The 23,164-nt window shown below is 41.6% G+C and overlaps 1 protein-coding gene across 1 annotated transcript; it reads right to left on the reverse strand.

The window, feature by feature from the left end:
* Nucleotides 1-1,150: 1,150 nt before the first annotated feature.
* LOC122919364 (glycosyltransferase family 92 protein F13G3.3-like) lies at nt 1,151-22,858 on the reverse strand. The gene is made up of 2 exons (XM_044268343.1): nt 22,648-22,858; nt 1,151-5,209 (listed from the first exon to the last, which is right to left on the reverse strand). Exon 2 carries the CDS (start codon nt 5,180-5,182, stop codon nt 3,851-3,853), a length of 1,332 nt encoding a protein of 443 aa, XP_044124278.1. The 5' UTR covers nt 5,183-5,209; nt 22,648-22,858; the 3' UTR covers nt 1,151-3,850.
* Between the last annotated feature and the right edge of the window lie 306 nt (nt 22,859-23,164).

The raw sequence follows: 23,164 nt of genomic DNA on the forward strand, positions 1-23,164 counted from the left end.
TATTAAAGTCCTGGTTGCCATAGTAGTAGTGGGGAGCGGGGGAGCAGTATACTTACCGCTCATGCGGCTCCCGGGGCGCTCCAGAATGACGTCAGAGCGCCCCATGCGCATGGATGACGTGATCCATTCGATCACGTCATCCATGCGCGTGGGGCGCCCTGACGTCACTCTGAAGCGCCCCGGGAGCCGCACGGGCGGTAAGTATACTGCTCCCCACTACACTTTACTATGGCAAACAGGACTTTAGCATCCTGGCAGCCATGGTAACCATTCAGAAAAAGCTAAACGTCGGATCCGGTAATGAGGCGAAACGAGGTTTAGCTTAAGGCCGGATCCGGATTAATGCCTTTCAATGGTCATTAATTCCGGATTCGGCCTTGCGGCAAGTGTTCAGGATTTTTGGCCGGAGCAAAAAGCGCAGCATGCTGCGGTATTTTCTCTGGCCAAAAAACGTTCCGGTCCGGAACTGAAGACATCCTGATGCATCCTGAACGGATTTCTCTCCATTCAGAATGCATTGGGATAATCCTGATCAGGATTTTTCCGGCATAGAGCCCCGACGACGGAACTCTATGCAGGAAAAGAACAACGCAAGTGTGAAAGAGCCCTTCATAATGGTGGATATATTTCTCTCTTCAGTATATGTACTCTCACTTAAAGTTATTTAAGCACTTTATGATCTCTCTAAGTGGTATATCTGAGATTAAACAGTTCTACTGGCTAAACTTGGTTTGCAGTATGCAGTTAGCAGTAACTATTTGCAGATTGGTTGAGTATGATCTGGTATGGTTTCAATTTGTATGGTTTGTTAAGTAGTTCACAGTTTGGAACTGTAGCTTGCAATTTGTAGTTTGCAATTGTATTTGCAATTGAATTTGCAATTGCAAACTACAAATTGCAAGCTATAGTTGCAAGCTGTGAACTACTAAGCAAACTATACAAATGGCCACTTTATAGTGATTAAAACTATGCTTTCGGTTGTTTTTGCTGTGTCACTGAGCTTACCTTACACTATAAAATGAATTTTAAAGTCATATTTTCTTTTTCTACTTCTGTGAACACAAAATATAACAGTTATATGACATCAAAAACATGATGTCACAGTAAATAACTCTGCTTTTGTCTTTAACACATAAACATAAGAACTGTATTAAGGCTTTTGGCAGGTATAGCTGTATACACATATAAGCTATACTAGCTACCTAGGACAGGTCCTAGTTGGCCAGCTACAAGGTTTAAAAAAATTGCTTATCTATTAAACAAGGTGGGCACCGTTCAATTAGATTGATCTCTGCCCTACAAAGGGGATTGATGCAAACTGCACTGTCTTCTATGGATTCCTTCAGCTCACAGAAGCCTGCACTGTGCTTCAGTCTCCCTATGCTTTCCCTATGCCCTCCCTAGTGTCTGAAAACTCTCCCTACAATCTCCCTACACTGTCACTATCCCAGATAATACTAATAAAAGCTTTGTAAAACACTTTCTCTAGCACTTGTCACGTTTCTACCTATGCTCAGTTGACTGTAAAATGGTGGAGAACGGGCAGGGTGAGGCTTTTTATAGGACTGTGACATCACAGGGGCTGGCTATCTACTGATTGGCTGGTTGCACGGCATTATGGACGACCTCTCGTTCCCGGGCTTTTTACTTTCACTTTGTAACATGTGCAGTAGCCATTATAGAAAATATCAGATTTGTTACCACAAAGCCCGAGGAAATTTGGATTTGTGGTAAATCAAATTTTTCCTGAAATTCGGATCGAATTCCACTTTATCTTTGATTGGATTCACTTTGATATCATTCCCTGGAGGAGGGGTTGGGGAGATTTTTAAGGAACTGCAATTGATCTGGAGGTTTGTCATCTGGTGGACGTGGACTAGGTGGTTAAGCGCTGATCTTCTCACTCCTTTCCTGGAAAGCAAATGATGTGTGACAGAGAGCAAATACGCTGTCTGATCAGTGGAGGAGGTAGGTAACATGCACAGAAGTCCATGCTAGCCTCCCCCTAGGGTCATATGAGAGTATTGTTTTTTTCTCTCTCCTCCCTGTAACCTATCAGCTCCCCCCACTGTCCCCCTACCTCCTCACAGCCAGCTAAAGGCGGAGGGCTGCTTTAAACCTTCATAGTTCGGGCTTTGAAGAACCTAGAGGTGTGAACCTGGTCTTGTTTGAAGGCTGACAATCCAATCAATCAGGATCACAGCACTAACATCTGTACAGTGGGTGCTATAAGGGGGCATTTAACATTCCTCCACACCAGTTTTTGGCATGAAAAAATCACAAATCTCATGTTTGCTATTTTTTAAACTTCACTGCTCCGAAATGTAGGAGCGAGTGATGCTTCTATGGTGCCTTCACCACTTTCTAGTGGTCCCCACATATTTATCTTTTTTTAGGTTAGTTTTCCAGTGTAAAAGAAGACTGAAAGTTCTGCCAGATTGCACTTTATACACACAGACTGCCAGAGGATGGGCTTAATTCATGAAAAGGCGCACACTAAATTAGGGGCATCCTCCGGCACCGCAAGGTATATCGTAGGCCTTTAGAAATCTGGTCTGCTTTCAGCTGCTGTCACTCCTGACCAGATTTCTAAAGGCTATATCTCCCAAAGTAGTAGAGATAATGCTCAATCCTGGACTTGTTTTAAAGCTAATATTGTCTGGTTTCAAACAAGATCTGGCTCACATCTCTAACCTCTACAGAGCCCAAGAAATGAAGAGTTAAATCAGCCCACTCCCTCCTTCCCCCTCACCCTGCTGCCAAACCTCTGCTCAGGTTGAACTGTTCTTTTTCTGTGGTCTTTTTCTCAAAGCCCGCCTAAAGCACAACTGTTAGGGAGATATAGTGTGCATCTATTTGTACTAATTTGTTCTCCTCAAGTAATATGTGGTAAGTTTGTTGGCAGAAGTTTTTGGCAAGAGGAGGAGCTTGAAACTCCTAGGCCTCCAATGCAAAATTTAACATAGGGTTAACATTGTCTTTAGCACCATGACTTTGTAACTCATATTGAGAAATTAAAGCTGTCGTTGCGCAAAATAAAGTGGTTTTGGTAGAATTTTACCCCTATGCCATCATCTAATACTCCTGTTTGGCTGAGAGCTGCAAACAATATCATGATGGTGGGCAGAGGGACAATGACAATGATGCATTCATTTATGTGAAATAAGTAGATCCACCTTAGTTGTAACGTGTGAGTCCTCTGTCTCTTAGTATTTCTCTACTTTGTAACCCTGGAACACATCTACAGTATATCGGCACAGATCGCGATGATGGACCAGTATAATCAACATATCAGGAAAGTTCTTTCCCCTTCACATTTTAAACCTCAATAAAAATCTTCTTTGTAAACAAAATATATTGTTCTATATAAAAACGCTTCATTTTAATTTTTGAAAACGTACACAAATAAATCTGTATGGACAGAATTTGAATAAATTTCTTTGCGGGAATACATTTTAAATATTAAGCATTTCTATCAATCAGAAATAGCCAGCATAGAAATCCTTTTTCACCCAAAATCAATAGATTTCAAATTATGAGAGTTAGACCTTATTCACACATCAGTGTTTCGGTCTGTGATTTCCATGTGTGATTGCAAGCCAAAACCAGGAGTGGAGGCTACAGACAGATCAAGTTCTGTGTTCAGACCTGAACCTGGTTTTGGCTGACAGTCGCTGATGGAAATCACCGACCAAACACTGTCAGTGTGAACAAGGCCTAACCTTACAAAAATAATACTCGCGGAAGGGGGGGCATCCTTTGCTTGCCACCCAGGGTCCAATTTTCTATAAACCTGGCCCTGGTTTCTGGCCATCATTTCTATATGCCATGGATTTACAGATTATTTTTTTTAACCTTGAGTAGAAATATGTTTTTGTGTTCCAGTGTGTGATGATATTAGGCTTAGCACTCGGTTAACGTTCCTAATCAACGAAACATTGTATTTCCAAATTGTCCTGTCGTTGATTAGTAATGACCTTTTGAGGTTTGGTTGATGAGGCCCCTTGCAGTGATGAACAAGGGCAGTCTGTAGGGGAACTTTTAGTGATTTCCCAAAACTTTTTAAAACGTAATGAACTGAAGTCTGGATAACTTTTCGTGGATCTACAATCATCTTCCGAGGGTTATATGAAAACAGTCTGTCTGGTTCTCTGTGGACATGATTTAGTAAGTTGAAGCCTGGTACTTTTTTCCATGATGAAACATTTGGAAAATTTCCATCAGTCACTGCAGTTTGAGGGAAATTATGGCTTTCAAACAAGAAAACTCCCACATTGGGGTTTTCTCGTTGAAGCTTTTCCATCATACTGTCCCATGTCATGTGCTCTAACGGTAAAATGATCTCATCCAGGTCATTGAGTAGAACGTACTTACTTTTGTACATGTTTCTATAAAGGCAGTCATTCAGCGTCGAGAGTTGCCCATAGTAGCCAATGTCTTTGTCATCACTGGCTTCATAATACCAGTTGCTAGATGGCCTTAAGTATTTTTCAATGGGCCACGGTATGACTTCCACTGTACCTTCTTTGCTGTAAAAGTCCAAGATTTTTTTTACCTGCTGGCTGCAGTCTTTACCATAGATGGTAACCCTTTGCGCCCCTAGTAATTTGTACATCTCGATAGTTTGAATGAACTGTAAAGCGTTGCTGTAATTTCGATGCATGGTGGAAATGCAGACCGTGAAATCTGCAGAGAACGGCTGCCGCTCACGATTTCGAATTTCAAACTTGGGCAGCATTGCAACGTCTCCACCTGAAATCGAGTCAAGATACATATGAGTTGCTTGACATTCTGGTGGCTCATAACAGTTTATATCAGCTAAGCCGAAGGGAAAGCCAAAGCGATCTGAGTGGATGTCGATCATTGCCTCAGTTAAGGTCAAATGTTTCTGCCCGTAGCAACAAAAATAACAGAAGAGGTTTGTAACTTCTGTATGGACGATTCCTAAAACTCGGACCAGGTTTTCTTCTCGGTTGTCGTAATAAGGGGCGATGATGAACGTTTTTTTACCTTTGAGAGGTGTGATGGTATCTTGGGCTACGTCGCTGGTATTGTAGTTCGCCAATAAGATGACTTTGTAATGCACTCCCTTCCGTAGGTTAATCCTAATATATAGTACCAGTACCACATAGATGATTACTAGCAAGCAGACCAACATGAAGATGCGTTGCAGTGAAGACATAATGTTACAGGCTCTCTGGCTGGGTATCTGCTGAAAGAAAATCTTGCATTATTAATTTAACAGAGCATGGCCACATCAATTTACCCCTCTTAAAGATGGTGCCCGCTCCTGAGCAGAGCAGGCACCATAGCCATGGGGTGCCTGCTATTTCATACAGCAGAGAGAGGGTGTGAGGGTTACATGGATCCAATTGAGCAGGTGTCCAGGGGACTCGGAGTAACTAGAGGCGCCAGGGGATGGGGGGGAAAGAAAGGAGTGGGGGGTGGTGTAGATGCTGCTACGCAGGGTCAGCCCTGCAGACTAGTCTGCAGGTAAATGGAGATGAGTAAAAAAAAGGTGTGGGAATTAGGTTTGTGGACACTCCCAATGTCCCTTCGAAGTGACCCTGGGAAAGCGCCAATCAACTGGGTAGCATGGCCGCTTAGTCTCACAGAGAAGGGGGGTTGGGAAAAAAGTCCCAAAGGAATGTGGGGCAATATAAAAAAATAAAAAAATAATTGTAAAAACAATAGTAAGGAATTAAAATCAATGAATATAAAAAGAAAATTGTAGTAAAAACTAAAAAATCGCCACTAATCGTGTTGAATAAATGTGTGTGTGTGTGTGTGTATATGTACACGCACTTCAGTGTATGCATGAACATTGAGATGCTACTCCCTTCACGGGGGCGTTTACTCAGATAAGCATAAAACACCGGCCCAGCCAGGATCGCCTCAAGATGAAGGCAGCCACAGTCAGGAAGCTTCTGTTCAAATTTTTTTATTCTTATGTTTAAGATTTGGCTCCAGATTTTAAAAGGTTTTAAACGGCAGGCATCCGGAATTAATGTTCGTGACCGGCAGTAACTGCATCTAAAGGGAGGAAAAACTAGGAGGCGCAAACTTCCGGGTGTGCTCCGGCTCCCCCTGACGAGGATCGGGGGAGCCATATGCAGCATGAGGTAACTTCTGTCCTCCTGAATGAACAGAGGCTTCCGCTCAATATTTCCTATGTATTCCCTGTCTGTGGCAGGGCTCCATAGGAACATAGGGGGTCATTTATTAAACAGAAATACACCTATATTAGATGTATTTCTGATGCAGATTGCGGCACAAAGATCATTTGTGCTGCAATCTGCAACTTTTCTTTGCTCACGTCAGGTCTGGCCGTGGTGTGGACGGGGTTTTAGGCGTAGAAAATTGTCTGAATGTAAGACAGCAAGGAAGCTGCGGCGGTGGATTATGTAGAGGCCAGCGCCTCTTAATAACTTTGACAGATCCACCGCCAGTGCAGGGTTTTATTAAGACCGGCGTCTAAAATGCTGGTCTTAATAAATGTGCCCCATGGTGTATTTCTCATACACTCCAATGCTAATGCATTGGAGTGCATTATAGAAGCGATCTGATTATTGCTTGTTATAATTTCCTATGGGAACTATAAAAAAGTGTAAAAGAAAAATATATAAATGTTAAAAAAATAAATTTTAAAATATAAAAATTCTTCTCCCCCCCCATTTCCCAAAAATGTAAATAAAAATATGTAAACAAATCATGTGCATTGCCGCATGCAAAAACACCCGTACTACCCGTAGTCATAATGGCTGATTTGCCATTTTTTGTTCCCTTCACCTAGTAACATAGTAACATAGTAACATAGTACATAAGGCCGAAAAAAGACATTTGTCCATCCAGTTCGGCCTGTTATCCCGCAAGTTGATCCAGAGGAAGGCAAAAAACCCCTGAGAGGTAGAAGCCAATTTTCCTCACTTTAGGGGAATAAAAATTCCTTCCCGACTCCAATCAGGCAATCAGAATAAATCCCTGGATCCCCGACCCCTCTCTAGTAGCTATAGCCTGTAATATTATTACACTCCAGAAATACATCCAGGCCCCTCTTGAATTCCTTTATTGTACTCCCCATCACCACCTCCTCAGGCAGAGAGTTCCATAGTCTCACTGCTCTTACCGTAAAGAATCCTCTTCTATGTTTGTGTACAAACCTTCTTTCCTCCAGACGCAGAGGATGTCCCCTCGTCACAGTCACCGTCCTGGGAATGAATAGATGATGGGATAGATCTCTGTACTGACCCCTGATATATTTATACATATTAATTAGATCTCCTCTCAGTCGTCTTTTTTCTAAAGTGAATAACCCTAATTTTGATAATCTTTCAGGGTACTGTAGTTGCCCCATTCCAGTTATTACTTTAGTTGCCCTCCTCTGGACCCTCTCCAGCTCTGCTATGTCTGCTTTGTTCACTGGAGCCCAGAACTGTACACAGTACTCCATGTGTGGTCTGACTAATGATTTGTAAAGTGGTAGGACTATGTTCTCATCACCGGCATCTATGCCCCTTTTGATGCAACCCATTATCTTATTGGCCTTGGCAGCAGCTGCCTGACACTGTTTTTTGCAGCTTAGTTTGCTGTTTATTAAAATTCCTAGATCTTTTTCCATGTCAGTGTTACCGCGTGTTTTACCATTTAATAAGTACGAGTGACTTGCATTATTCCTTCCCATGTGCATAACTTTACATTTGTCAGTGTTAAACCTCATCTGCCACTTATCTGCCCAAGCCTCCAATCTATCCAGATCCCTCTGTAGTAGTATACTGTCCTCTGTAGTATATATACAGTATACTGTCCTCTGTAGTATATATACAGTATACTGTCCTCTGTAGTATATACACAGTATACTGTCCTCTGTAGTATATATACAGTATACTGTCCTCTGTAGTATATATACAGTAGACTGTCCTCTGTAGTATATATACAGTATACTGTCCTCTGTAGTATATGTATACAGTATACTGTCCTCTGTAGTATATATACAGTAGACTGTCCTCTGTAGTATATACACAGTATACTGTCCTCTGTAGTATATATACAGTAGACTGTCCTCTGTAGTATATATACAGTATACTGTCCTCTGTAGTATATATACAGTATACTGTCCTCTGTAGTATATACACAGTATACTGTCCTCTGTAGTATATATACAGTATACTGTCCTCTGTAGTATATATACAGTATACTGTCCTCTGTAGTATATGTATACAGTATACTGTCCTCTGTAGTGTATATATATATATATATATATAGTACACTGTCCTCATCAGTGTTAATTACTTTACACAGTTTAGTGTCATCTGCGAAAATTGATATTTTGCTATGCAAGCCTTCTACAAGATCATTAATAAATATATTGAAGAGAATAGGGCCCAATACTGACCCCTGAGGTACTCCACTAGTGACAGTGACCCAATCTGAGTATTTACCATTAATAACCACCCTCTGTTTTCTATCACTGAGCCAGTTACTTACCCACTTACAGACATTTTCTCCCAGTCCGAGCATTCTCATTTTATATACTAACCTTTTATGTGGTACTGTGTCAAATGCTTTGGAGAAGTCCAGATACACGACATCCATTGATTCGCCGCTGTCAAGTCTAGAACTTACCTCCTCATAGAAACTGATTAAATTTGTTTGACATGACCGATCCCTCACGAAGCCATGCTGATATGCCGTTATTTGCTTATTTCCGTTAAGATGCTCTAACATAGCATCTCTCAGAAAACCTTCAAACAGTTTACCCACAACAGATGTTAAACTTACCGGCCTATAGTTTCCAGGCTCTGTTTTTGGACCCTTTTTGAATATTGGCACCACATTTGCCATGCGCCAATCCTGTGGGACATTCCCTGTCAGTATAGAATCTGCAAATATCAGAAATAAGGGTCTGGCTATGACATTACTTAATTCCCTTAGGATACGGGGGTGTATGCCTCCCACAAGAAATTAAATAAAAAGTCATCCCACAAAAAGTCATACACACCCAAAGTGATGAGTGAAAAGTACAGATTGGCCCACAAAAAATAAGCCCTCAAACAGCTCCGTACACTTAACTACAAAAAATGTTTAGAATAAGTCAATAAAAAGAAACTTTTTTCAAGTTTTTATTTTTTCTGTATTAAAAGGGTAAGAAAAACTATACATTTGAGGTATGGCCATACTCATACTGACCTGGAGAATGAAAATAACACATGAGTTTTACTGTAAAGTGAACACTGTAAAAACAAAACCCAAAAACGTAGTTGTTAATACGGTTTCCGTTCAGTATTAAAATGTATTGGCTCCATGTAGCCAAACTTCATGTCTACCTAAGTTGCGCGAGACTTCAGTGAATTACTATGGTATTCCAATCTGTGTATTTAAAAAAACATTTTAAAATAGCAATCTGAAGTAGACTTTGGTACTGGCTAGTACCTCAGTACCAAAGCCCACTTTGGATTCCTTTTTTAAAATGTTTTAACCCCTTAGGGACCGGGCTTATTTTCACCTTAATGACCAGGCAATTTTTTGCAAATCTGACCAGTGTCACTTTATGTGGTGATAACTTTAAAACACTTAACTTATCCAGGCCATTCTGAGATTTCAACACATATTGTACTTCATGACACTGGTAAAATGGAGTAAAAAAAATAATCATTTTTATTAATAAAAAAATACCAAATTTGCCAAAAAATTTGAAAAATTAGCTAAAGTTTCAATTTCTCTACTTCTATAATACATAGTAATACCTACAAAAATAGTTATTACTTTACATTCCCCATATGTCTACTTCATGTTAGGATCATTTTGGGAATAACATTTTATTTTTGGGGACATTACAAGGCGTAGAAGTTTAGAAGCAAATTTTGAAATTTCTCAGAAATGATCAAAAACCAACTTTTTAAGGACCAGTTCAGATCTGAAGTCACTTTGTGAGGCTTACAAAATAGAAACCACGCAAAGATGACCCCATTCTAGAAATTACACCCCTCAAGTTATTCAAAACTTATTTTACAAACTTTGTTAACCCTTTAGGTGTTCCACAAGAATTAATGGAAAGTAGAGATACAATTTCTAAATGTCACCTTTTTTGGCAGATTTCCATTTTAATATTTTTTTTCCAGTAACAAAGCAATGGTTAACAGCCAACTAAAACTATTTTGTGGTGCATATGACTCTTTGATCGCTTGCTATTACACTTTTTGTGATGTAAGGTGACAAAAAATTGCATTTTTTTACACCATTTTAATTTTTTTATGGTGTTCATCTGAGGGGTTAGGTAATGTGATATTTTTTATAGAGCAGGTTATTACGGACCCGGCGATGCCGAATATATATGCTTTTTTTTTTATTTACTTAAGTTTTACACTAACAGCTTTTTTTAAACAAAAAAATGATGTTTTCGTGTTTTCATATTCTAAGCCATAGTTTTTTTTTATTTTTTGGGCGATTGTCTTAGGTAGGGGCTCATTTTTTGCAGGATGAGGTGACTGTTAGATTAGTACTATTTTGGTGGGCATACGTCTTTTTGGTCACTTGCTGTTGTACTTTTTGTGATGTAAGGTGAAGTTTTTTTTTGTTTTTTTTTACGGTGTTCATCTGAGGGGTTAGGTCATGTGATATGTTTCAAAACCTACAAAGACTGCCAGGCCGCTTATGATAAATGTTACTTTATTACATAATCATACACATTACACAAACATGATTAAAAAGGGTATAGTGCAGGGAAAAAGACGACATCATCTGGAGGACAAACACAGCGGATACATGTCCATAAACCAGTCCATCTATATAATGTATTGAAAGATAAAGTGCAAATGCAGGAACATTTTCATATATAATCACAGGACATAAAACAATTACCCATGGCGTCAACATGGAGGAGATACAGTATGGATAATTGTCACAGGACCCCCCCGCGCATTGTCCCTGGGTGCCTGTTCAATGACTTGAGCAGGCACCTTGTTCCGATCACCGCCCGCCGGGCGGAGGTGATCGGAACTACACATAACGTACTGGTACGTCATGTGTCCACAACAGGTTAAATACGCAGATAGGAATACCATAGTAATTCCCCAAAGTCTCGCGCAACTTCGGGCACAGTTAAAAGATGGAACTGACCATGTGTGACCACCTCAGTAAGTTGGTCAGAGAAATAAGGAAAAGAACAAACAGCAGGTAGCGCTATACAGATATCTTTTGTTCAATAAATTAGTGGCTATACTAGGTTTTTAAATTACACTTAACCCCTTCCCGCCCAGCGCCGTAATAGTATGGCGCAGCGGGACTTGACTTGCCGCCCAGCGCAGTACTATTACTCCTGCACCCGCCCGATCAGCTGCAGGGGACCAACTGTTCCCATTAACCAGACCCCTGCTGTATGCGCCGTCATCTGTGAAAACACAGATGCCGGCGCAATAACCCTAACTATGCCGCGGTCAGCGCTGACCGTGGCATGTGGGGGGTGTGTGGAGAGATCTCCTTTCCCTATTGGGTCTCCGTGCTGCTCTGACGGGGACCCGATGGCAGGGAAGGCAGCCTAATGCTTTCCTTGGGCATCGTGGCTGCCTTCAGGTAGAGCCTGGGAGATCCAGCCCCCTGGTAATACACTTACAGCCTATCCATTACAATACAGAAGTATTGTAATGCATTGTAAAGGGGATCAGACCCCCAAAAGTTGTGAGAAAAAAAAAAGTTTAAAAATTAAGTCTTACAAAGAAAAATTAGTTTCAAGTTAAAAAAAAGTGTCCTTTTCCCAAAATAAAGTAAAAAAAATAAAATGTCAAAAAATAGGGAAAAAAAGAAAAGTAGACACATTACATATTGCCGTGTCCGTATCGACCGGCTCTATAAAAATATCACATGAACTAACCCCTCCAGTGAACACAGTCAAAAAAATAAAATAAAAATATTTTTTGGGTCACCTTACATAACTAAAATGGCAATACCAAGCGTTCAAAAAGGCGTATGCCCCCCAAAATAGTACCAATCTAACCGTCAGCTCATCCCGCAAAAAATTAGATCCTACCTAAGACAATTATCCCAAAAAAAAAAAAAACTATAGCTCTCAGACTATGGAGACACTAAAACATGATTTTATTTGTTTCAAACCCTATTTTATTGTGTTAAATGTAAAAAAATAATAATAAAGTAGACATATTAGGTATTTTCAAATCCATAACAACCTGCTCTATATAAATACCACATGACCTAACCCCTCAGGTGAACAACGTAACAACATTTTAAATAAGAACTGTGTACAAAAAGCCATTTTTTGTCACCTTACATCACAAAAAGTGTAATAGCAAGCAATCAAAAAGTCATATGCACCCCAAAATAGTGCCAATCAAACCGTCATCTCATCCCACAAAAATGATACCCTACCTAAGACAATCTCCAAAAAAAAAAAAAAATGTCTCTCAGACTATGGAGACAACTAAAAAAAAATTTCAAAAATATCATTGTGTAAAACTTAAATAAATAAAAAAGTATACATATTAGGTGTTGCCACATCTGTAATGACCTGCTCTATAAAAATATCACATGACCTAACCTCTCAGGTGAACACCATAAAAAATAAAGAATGTGTCAAAAAAGCCATTGTCACCTTACATCACAAAAAGCGTAATACCAAGCGATCAAAAAGTCATATGCAGACTAAAATAGTACCAATAAAGCAGTCATCTCATACTGAAACAAATGAGCCCCTACATAAGACAAATAAATAATCCAGCTGCTCGGCACTCGTCCGTTTGTGAACGCTGCTACGGGAAGGAGCAACCTCCACTTGAAAAATAAAAATAAATCCCGGCAAAGTGAAATGTCCAAAAATTGCCCTCAAGGGAGAAAATTGATATCTCCCCAACTACCACAACTAAGTCAAATTGGAAAGACTGTAGGTGGTTATCTATTAAAACATAACATTTATTAAATTCTGAGTTAAGAGATTACAATAAAAAAATATAGTGCTAGGTATGAGCACCACACCAACCGTGCAACAAAAATCACCAACAAAAAACAGACAATATTACCATGGGTGCCCAGAGTTAACAGCACCACACGGCAAAGTTACAAAACTTCCCAATCTGGTATGAATTCCACAATATGTAATGAACGGTCTTACTGGTAAATGGGAGTAGTCTAGATACCGTCTTGAAGGTTCCACTGGTCAATCTTTCAGCAAGGGCAGGGTCCTAGTAAAAACCTCTGTCCCTGGAATGCCCTGTCAGGTCTAGAACTCCCACCAGTGGCTCCAGATGCAGTCTGCCTGCTGCACATGTAGTGTGTGCCGGGGCGTCTAGCCACTCGGCCTGTAAAAGCAGACAAGAAAGGCACGAACCCCTCCTCCCCGCCGGGAGTCCCCATGACCTCATCGGAGTTTCACGGGCAGAACCGGGGGAAACGCTTAAGAGGGTGCGGCTTCAGCGATGTGCAGGGAGCACTTAGAATATCGATGTAATAGATAGTTACCCAACTTAGTGTCATAATCTATTAAGTATGGCAAACTAGGGACATTTAAGGCTGTTGCATCCCCAAATGGCAAAACAATGGGGTAACAGGCTATACAAATGACTAAGTTGGAGGGCATACTAATTGAAAAAGACTGGCTCCTGGCATCAGTAGATGTAGAGGCCCTTTACTCATCAATACCACATGAGGTGGGCATTTCGGCAGTAAAACACTTTCTGAGAGCCAGGGGCCAACAGTTTTTGAGCCATAATGACTTCATACTGCAGTTTGTACTCACAAGGAATTGTTTCTTGTTTGGTTGTCACTTCTTTCACCAGCTCAGGGGCACCGCGATGGGCAGTTCGTGTGCGCCGTCCAACGCAAATCTGCCTCTGGGCTGGTGGGAGGAGACCATTGTCTTTGGTGACTCCCCCTACACGAGGTCTCGCCAATGTTTTATTATGGTCATGCTTCATTGATGACATTTTTGTCATCTGGAGTGGTACCGAGAGTGAATTCACAGAGTTTGTAGGATGTCTTAACATAAATACAGTGAATCTGAGATTTACATCAGTGATTGAGAGGGATTGTCTACCCTTCTTAGACATTTCTATTGAGAAAGGAACAACAGGACACATAGAAACTAGTATCTATCGCAAGCCAACATCAACCAATTCCCTGCTGAGATGGGAAAGTAACCACCCTGTACCACTTAAACATGGTATTACCATAGAGCAATACCTGCGACTTAGACGTAATTGCTCGGAAGAGAGAGAATTTATCTAGCAGGCTGGTGATCTACGTAATAGGTTCCACAAATGAGGATACCCGGACAGGGTCCTCCGCACGGCATTTCAGAGGGCACTTGGTCAGGAACGTACAAACTTATTACATTCCACCAACCCCCCCAGGAGAGGAACCTCAGACACCATTAGAGAGATAGGTACCTTTGACACTGCCTCTACTCAGATCCGTAGGACCATCTCTAAACATTGAGAGATGTTGTTGATGGATCCTGATTCAGGCGATGTTTTGAGCTCCTGCCTAGCTATCACTTATAGGAGGGGCAGGAACCTAAGGGATTGTTTGGTGCATAGCCATTTTACAACTGTACAGAACCCGTGAACATGGCTTGATAGCCCATTAAAAGGGTGTTACAAGTGCGGCAATTGCAGCTTTTGTGACCGTGTACAGACAGGTAAAACCTTTACTAACAGAGAGAAAAGGTTCACCTATTACATAAATAGCTTTATTAATTGTCGCACCACAGGATTCATTTATTTGATTACCTGTGAGTGTGGATCACAATATGTCAGTAAAACAAAGAGAGAGTTCCGCCGTCGTATTGGTGAACATCTCAACGGCGTACGAAACAAGAGGGACACATCAGTTGCGAGACACGTTAATGAATGCCATCAGAGTCACGTGAATGTGCTTACATTTATAGGAATTGAACTCCTCACCAGGTCACCCAGAGGAGGTGACTGGGATAGATGTATCCTACAGAGGGAGACCTCTGCAATAAATTTGAGTGTAGTGATAGGAGTAATAGAGAAATTTTGTCAGAGTAAATGATGTCCAGATCTTTAGATGAAGTTCAAATGTTTCTTTACTGAAAATAACTTGTATCCAATCAGTATACAGCTTTGGTCTCTTGGTCCCAGCAGGTTTTGGCAAGTACTGGCAGGAATAAATACTTCTGCTTTAAATTAGGGCTTGTAGGAAAAGTTGTCTGCTTGGTAGCTCTGTAATTGTGACAGTAATTAATCTTCTGCACTTTTCTGTAACTTCTGCTGTATGGGAACAGACTAGCTGAGGAGGAATTAGCTTCTCCTAGGTCTCTGGACTTAACTCACAGATTCTCAGGGGATGCTTTTTTTCCTGGAACTCTGGAGGTTGTCGGCAGTTTCTGCTTTTTCATCCAGCTGAGGCTGAAGGTGCTCAGACTTGGGAATATGATCATCTCAGCTGAGACTAGATCCTTGCGGTCTTCCCTATGCAGGGGAACTCCTCACACACACACACACCCTACCGCTAGCAGCCCTAAATGTCCCTAGTTTGCCATACTTAAAAGACTATGACACTGTAAGTTGAGTAACTATCTAATATTACATTGATGTGCAGTTCTAAGCGCTAGTAACAAAGCGCTCCCTGCACATCGCTGAAGCCGCACCCCCGCTCTGCCCGTGAAACCCTGATGACGTCATGGGGACTCCAGACGGGGAGGAGGGGTTCGCGCTTTACTTGTCCGCTTTTACAGGCCAAGCGGCTAGACGCGCCGGCACACACTACACGTGCAAATGGCAGGCCATACGCTGTCCTCCAGCTGATAGAAGACTGCATCTGGAGCCACTGGTGGGAAGATTTTATGGAGCCATATGCTCCAATTAACCCCTCTTGGTCTCTACATAGTCTATCTATAGGTCCATTTACTCTAGTATTTCTACATTAGGCACAATCCTTTTTATCTTGTGGTTGGCACTCTAAATATATACCATTTGTAGAAAGCCAACCCTTTCTCAGCCCTTAATCCCCTGATGAGTCTAGGGCAGTGATGGTTAACCTTGGCACTCCAGCTGTGGTAAAACTACAACTCCCAAGATTCCCCCTTGCTTGGCTGCTCTCAGAACTCTATAGAAATAAATGGAGCATGCTGGGAGTCGTAGTTTCACCACAGCTGGAGTGCCAAGGTTAGCCATCACTGGTCTAGGGCTTCACAGTAACTTCTGATATTTCTTGTTTAACAAGCCGAGGGTAGAGGGTGGGAGTTGAAATGTAAATCAGTTCCAGTCAGCTTCTTGAATCGATAATTTTTTTTTTTTAAAGGCGTTGTCCAAGTGTTTCATATTGATGGCCTATCCTCAGGATAGGTCATGAATATTTGATTTGTAGGGGCCTCCTCATTTTACGGTAGCATATCTGTTTACACAGGGCAATGTACTGCTGTCAAATTATTTTTTGTGTCGTAGACATGATTGGATTAAGAAACAAGTGGTTTGTGTTCACAGGAGCATTTACATCGGCCAGTTACCAGGAATGAGCGTTCATACAAAGCTTCCCTCCCAATAATCGTCCTGATCCTAGGCTTTACTGAGTCATCTTATTTTATGAGGAAGACCTGATTTATCTAATCTTTTTTTTTTTTTACGATTTGGTGGCTACAGAAATTCTCACCGTCACCAATGCCTGTTCTAAGACCTGATGTAGACCACACTTGTACGGTAATGAGAGTTTTTAAGTTAAAAGGGGAACTTTATTAACCCCTTCCTGACGAATGACTTAATAGTACCTCATAGTGGGCATTGACTTTCTCGCAATTTGACGTACTGCTATGTCATGCTTATCAGAAGGGCACCGGAAGGCCGCCGGTTGATTAACCCTTTCTATGAGGGTTCCCATCAGGTCCCCACACAGCGGTGATAGGGACCCGATGGGTGAGAAGGCAGCCCAATGCCTTGCATCGGGACCTGCCTTCTGCTGAAGCCTAGGAGATCACGCCTTTTGGCTGGGTCTCCTAGGCAACTGTTAGTGTATTATACTACACAGATGTATTGTAATGCATTGCAGAGGGGATCAGAAAAATTTGAAGTCCCAGAGTGGGACAAAAATAAAGTGAAAAAAAAGTGTTTTAATAATAATAAAATAAAGTTTCAAAAAAACAAAAAAAATAACATAAACACTGTAGTGTTGGATAAACACTGTAAAAAAAACTCCGTAAAAAAAGCAATTTTTTCCACATTACACAACAAAAAGTGCAATACCATGCGATCAAAAAGTCGTGTGTACCCCAAAATAGTACCAATCAAACCGTCACCTCATACTGCAAAAAATGAGCCCCCACATAAAACAATCGGTCAAATAATAATAAAAATATGGCTGTCAGAAAATGGAGACACTAAAACATTATTAAAAAAAAAAATGCTTTTATTGTATAAAACTTAATTTAAAAAAGTATACATATTAGGTATTGCCACGTCCGTAACGTTCTGCTCTATAAAAATATCACATGACCTACCTCCTCAGTTTAACGCCGTAAAAAATAAAAAATAAAAATAATTTTTGGGTCACCTTGCCCCATACAGTGTATTATTGAAACAATGTAACAAAAAATTGTACCAATAAAAATATCAACTCTTCCTGCAAAAAACAAACCCCTGCACAAGACACTAGGCAGAGAAAAAAAGTGTTCAGAAAATGGAGACCCAAAAACATAATTTTTTTTCACAAAATGCTTTATGTAAAACTGAAACATAGACCTATTTGATATTGTCGCGTCTATAATGACCTGCTCTATAAAAATAGCACATGATCTAACCTATCAAATGAACATTGTAAAAAACTAAAATAAAAAACAACAGGCCAGCAAAATCTGCCTTCCAAAATCTATCTGGCGCTCCTTTTCTTCGGCACCCTTACCCTGCTTTCACACCTGAGCGTTTCTCAAACGCGCGTTTTACGCGTGTTTTTGTCGCGCGTTTTTTGTAATAGTAAACGCGCGTTTGACGCGCGTTTGTGTGATTGACTGCAGTGTCCTATGGCCACAAACGCGCATCAAAACGCCCCAAAGAAACTCAAGTACTTGATTATGCGTCGGGCGTTTTACAGCGCGATCGTACGCGCTGTAAAACGCCCAGGTGAGAACCATTCCCATAGGGAAGCATTGGTTTTCATGTGTTGAGCGTTTTACAGCGCGTTTGAACACGCTGTAAAACGCTCAGGTGTGAACTTAGGGTTACATCAGTTTACGACCACATGTAGGGTGTTTCTGTAAACTGCAGAATCGGGGTAATAAATATTGAGTTTTGTGTGGGTGTTAACCCTTGATGTGTTACAGAGAAAAACGGATTAAAAAAGAAAATTTAGAAATTTCATCTCCATTTTCCTTTCATTCTTGTGGAACACCTAAAGAGTTAACAAAGTTTGTAAAATCAGTTTTGAATAACTTGAAGGGTTGTTTCTACTATGTAAGCCCGACAAAGTGACTTCATAAATGAACTGGTCCTTTAAAAAGTAGGTTTTGGAAATGTTCTTAAACATTTTAAGATTTGCTTCTAAAATTCTAAGTCTATTTTCACACTTGCGGCAGAGTGGTCCGGAAAGCAGTTCCGTCGCCGGAACTGCCTGGTGGATCCGGCAAAACGTATGCCAACTGATCAGGGTCTTAAAAATGCCTGATCAGTCAGAAAAATGCATTGAAACGGTGTCATCCGGCAAAACGGATCTGGCATTTATTTTATTCATCTCTTTTTCAGTCTGTGCATGCGCAGACTGGAAGGACGGATACGGCATTCCGGTACTAATACATTCCTATGGAAAAAAAATGCAGGATCCGGCATTCAGGCAAGTCATTCCGGCATTCTGTTTTTTTCGCCTGAGATAAAACCGTAGCATGCTACAGTTTTATCTTTTGCCTGATCAGTCAAATTGACTGAACTGAAGACATCCTGAACAGATAACTCTTCATTCAGAATTCATAGGGATATGCCTGATCAGTTCTTTTCCGGCATTGAGCCCTTTTGACGGAACTCAGTGCCGGAAAAGAAAAACGCTAGTGTGAAAGTACCCCAAGCCTTCTAACATCCCAAAAAATAAAATTACATTTACAAATTGATCCAAACATGAAGTAGTCATATGGGGAATGTTGAGTAATAAATATTTAATAAGGTATCCCTATCTGTTTTAAAAGCAGAAAAATGTAAATGTAGAAAATTGCAAAAAATTTAGTAAATTTGGGATTTTTTTTATAAATGAAGGTGAAATATATTGCCTCCAATTTTTCACTGTCAGGAAGTACAATGTTTCACGAGAAAACAATCTCAGATTGGCTTGGATAAGTAAGTGTCCCAAAGTTATTACCACATAAAGTGACACATGTCAGATTTGCAGAAAATGGCCTGGGCAGGACGGCGAAAACTGGCCCGGGGTTGAAGGGGTAATGGAAAACTCAGCCTTTTTTAATAATTGTGAAAGAAGCACTAAACCTAGAACTAAATGATGACTAGGCCTCCTGTGTTTGTCATTCTGCAGGATTTCCTGCATGTTCCTAAAACAAACAGGATTGTTGATCTTTTGACGTTAAAGGGTTTGTCCCATCTTGGACACTGTGGTCATATCACTAGGATATGCCTCCAATGTCTGATAGGTGCAAGTGCCGGAGGGCCAACCACGCATGTGCAGCCGCTCTCCATTTATTTCTGTGGGACCGTCAAAAGTAGCTGAGTGCTTGCTTGGAAGCCCCACAGAAGTGAATGGAGCTGTGACTGCGCTTGCGCTGTGCGCTTTCCATTCATTTTAATAGGACTAATGACATTTTTTTTTAGGCTGTCCCATAGAAATGAACGAAGAGCGGCTGCGCAAGCGCACTGCACCCCCTACAAAAGCACTTAGCAGGTTCCTTTCTAAGGATAGGTGCAGGTCCCACACTGCATGGCCACCTCTCTGTTCACCTCTATGGGATAGCTGGAAATAGGTGCACTCTCCTTCACTTTGGGGTGCCTGTTCTGGACATCTAGGCAGGTCCAAAAGGTGGGATACAAATCTATCGGACATTGTGGCATAGCCTAGCAATATGACCTCAATGTCCAAGATGGGACAAATCCTTTAAGGGGCTGTCTGACTTCAGCAAATGGCATTTATAATGCAGACAAAGTTTATACAAGGCACTTACTAATTTATTGTGACAAAGTTGCCAACTGTCTCAAATTTGGCAGCTCCAGCAAATTTGGGTTATCCTGGGCCAAAAAATGGGATGGGCTAATGATAACCCCACCCATAAATGGGTGATTCTGGGTGAAGTCGCAGTGTTCACATGGGGCAGGGTTTTGTATGCCTCCATTTTATCAACCTAAACATTGGTAAGTGAGTTGTGATTGTCCATATTGCCTCTTTTGCTGGCTGGGTTCATCTTTCCATCACATTATACACTGCTTGTTTCCAGGGGTTACGACCACATCTGCAGCGCAGATACGAGGTGGTCGGGACAGGAGCTGCTGTGCATATATGCCGGTACGCACTCCCACTGTCCTGTCCACCAGAGAGGCCGGAGCTTTTTCTTATAGTGTGTTGTCCGAATATTTGTGCTGTCTCCGATTGACAGTCTATAATATTTATGTGAATAAATTGGAATCTGTAATAAAGGAGATTCTAATATATTATCATAAATACCAAGCTAAAACGAGCTCATGATCTGTGCTAAGTTAGACGACAAAAAGAAGGCGGTGGTGTATCAAAATATATATTTATTAAATAATAATAATATGGTACAAACTAATATATAAGAAAATTGGTGGCAATTAAAATACAATCAATAATATGCAAAATAGTAAGAAAGTCAAAATAATCTAAAGTACCGTATTTTTCGCTTTATAAGACGCACTTTTCCCCCCAAAAGTGGGGGGGGAAATTGCTGTGCGTCTTATAAAGCGGATACTTCGCTGGCCGCTATGCTGCACAAGACGGCCAGTGACGTATCAGTGTGGAGGGAGGAGGCGGGGACACTCATGGCGGGGCCCGGTGCAGTGACTCTACTCTAATACACCAGGCCCTGCAACTGTTAAGTACATTCAATCCGATCCATATCTTAATGTATACCGCACTGTTCTGTACTTACTGTAGTACCGTATGTATAGCATTAAGACGGAGCAGACCGGCAGCTCCCTCGGTCATGCGCTGCCTGCCACAGCTCGCTCCTCATGCGCCGCCTGCCTGTTCATTCATAAAGTGAGATAAGCGGGCAGGCGGCACATGAGGAGGGAGCTGGGGCAGGCGGCGCATGACCGAGGGAGCTGCCGGTCTGCTCCGTCTTAATGTGGGTCCCCTGACTGATTAAGGAGGGGGAGCGGGGACTGTTGTGACCGCCTCCCCCCTTTTCAGTTTTGATATTCAGGTTAGCCCCCCTCCCTTCTTTCCCCCTCTTGTATGGTAATTACAGGTAGGCAATGCAGGGGTTAAAAGCACTATGTACTTCCACTTGCCGGGCTGTATGGGCACCTCCCATCCAGTATTTAGCCCCTTGGTGCCGCCCCTCCTCTCCCCTTTTACATCCAGCCAGCAGTTGTCCCTCCCTCCCGCCCTTTGGTTTGCTCTACGGGTTTTTTCGGCCATGGATCCGGGATTTCTCGTTTTGTTTTTTATGATAATTTATGTGTTCCTGATTTCTGTTTCTGTTTTTAGCTTCGCTTGTGTTGGCAAAAATCCTTGCACCGGCCCTGCCTGCCTGAGCTGGTAACTTAAAGTGGCCCTGGTCCAAATTGATAGAATACCATATCGTGGCACATTATACTACCCTAACAGAGCCAAATACCACAGTCCAAAATACTGCCGCCAATCCACCCGTTTGAGTTGCTCTTTTCCTCCTGCTTTGTTGAAATGTAATGGATTTGGTGTTTTAACCCCATAAACACCCCAGCCCATGAGATTGTGAAACTTACCAGAAATATTCTATTTAAAAAAATGAATACTAAAAATACAGAATAAGTGGACAGAACTTGTTTTTTGCAGGTGAATAATTAAACTGACACCACATCACTAAATTATCTCCTATCCACAGAATAGGGGATAACTATTAGATTGGGGGGGGGGGGGAGTCTTACTGCAGGGATCCTCATTACCACAAGAATGGGGCCCCCGAACCTCCTGCAGCCCCCTGCAAAGAACAGAGTGGCTGGTCACTCCATTCCATCTAGGACAATTCCGGAGATGGCAAGCACTATTCTCGACTATCTCTGGAACTCCCTTAGAAATGAATGCCTCGATTTTCTGACCAGGAGGGCTCCACAAGGTATGGGGCCCCCATTCTTGTGATCAGTGGGGTCTCAGCATTAGGACACCCACCGGCGATAACTTCTAACAACCAGAATACGGTTGTCCAGCTTTTTTAAAATTTAATTTGCACCCCAGCCAGCTGTACCAATGGAAGAATCCATACTCCCCTGCTGCCCTGTTCTGGCTCTCAGGTGCTCTTCACTGGTTCTCCGGAATTGTCTGTCAATTTTCACAAAGACATGGTCACGTGCAACGCTGCAGTCAATAACTGGCCCCAGTTTTGACATGCTCCCAAGCAGCACGTGATCTTCCGCTTGGGGCTCATCACCACTGAGGCCAGTCTTTGCAGCACATATCCCATCCCACATATCACAGCATATATGGCATTTACTAATGGGATGCATATTTTTGTGATACAATAGTATAATAAATCCAGCTCACCTTTTGTTCCTACCCCTTGGTGCATGGAAAGGTACAGGTCGTCCTCAGTTTTCAACATAAAAGGAAGGAATCCAGCACGTAATAATTATTTCAAGCCACTTTGGTCTTTATTTTCAAACGTTAAAATACATCCAGTGAACACCAGCTTCCCTCTCGCCCACGTTGACGCGTTTTGAGCAATATAGTTCTTATTCAACTCCTTATCCAGCTTTCTGCAACCCCTCCCTTGGTGAGAAATGGCACTAACCCAGTTCTGCCGAAAAGGAGGGAGAATGGAATGGTAAGTTTCAGTCTGACTAAAGGTACACTGCCGCCTGCTGGGCCACTAGGCTAAGGGCATGAAATACAATACATAACAATTACATAGCAATATTATAAAGGCACCGTATCAGAGGACCTGGAAATAAATACACAGATGACATTCTCTGCTAGCCATTAGAGACAGTAGCTAGGTGTAAGAATGGTAGTGCCCCTCTGGTGTACTACACAACCAGTGTGGGCAGGTGGTGTAGTCAGT

Source organism: Bufo gargarizans, chromosome 9, assembly GCF_014858855.1.
Source record: "Bufo gargarizans isolate SCDJY-AF-19 chromosome 9, ASM1485885v1, whole genome shotgun sequence".
In the NCBI taxonomy this organism is placed as follows: domain Eukaryota; kingdom Metazoa; phylum Chordata; class Amphibia; order Anura; family Bufonidae; genus Bufo; species Bufo gargarizans.

Bases quoted from the DNA above. Each gene is read 5' to 3' on its own strand.
- LOC122919364 (XM_044268343.1), bottom strand. From the start codon at position 5,182: ATGTCTTCACTGCAACGCATCTTCATGTTGGTCTGCTTGCTAGTAATC.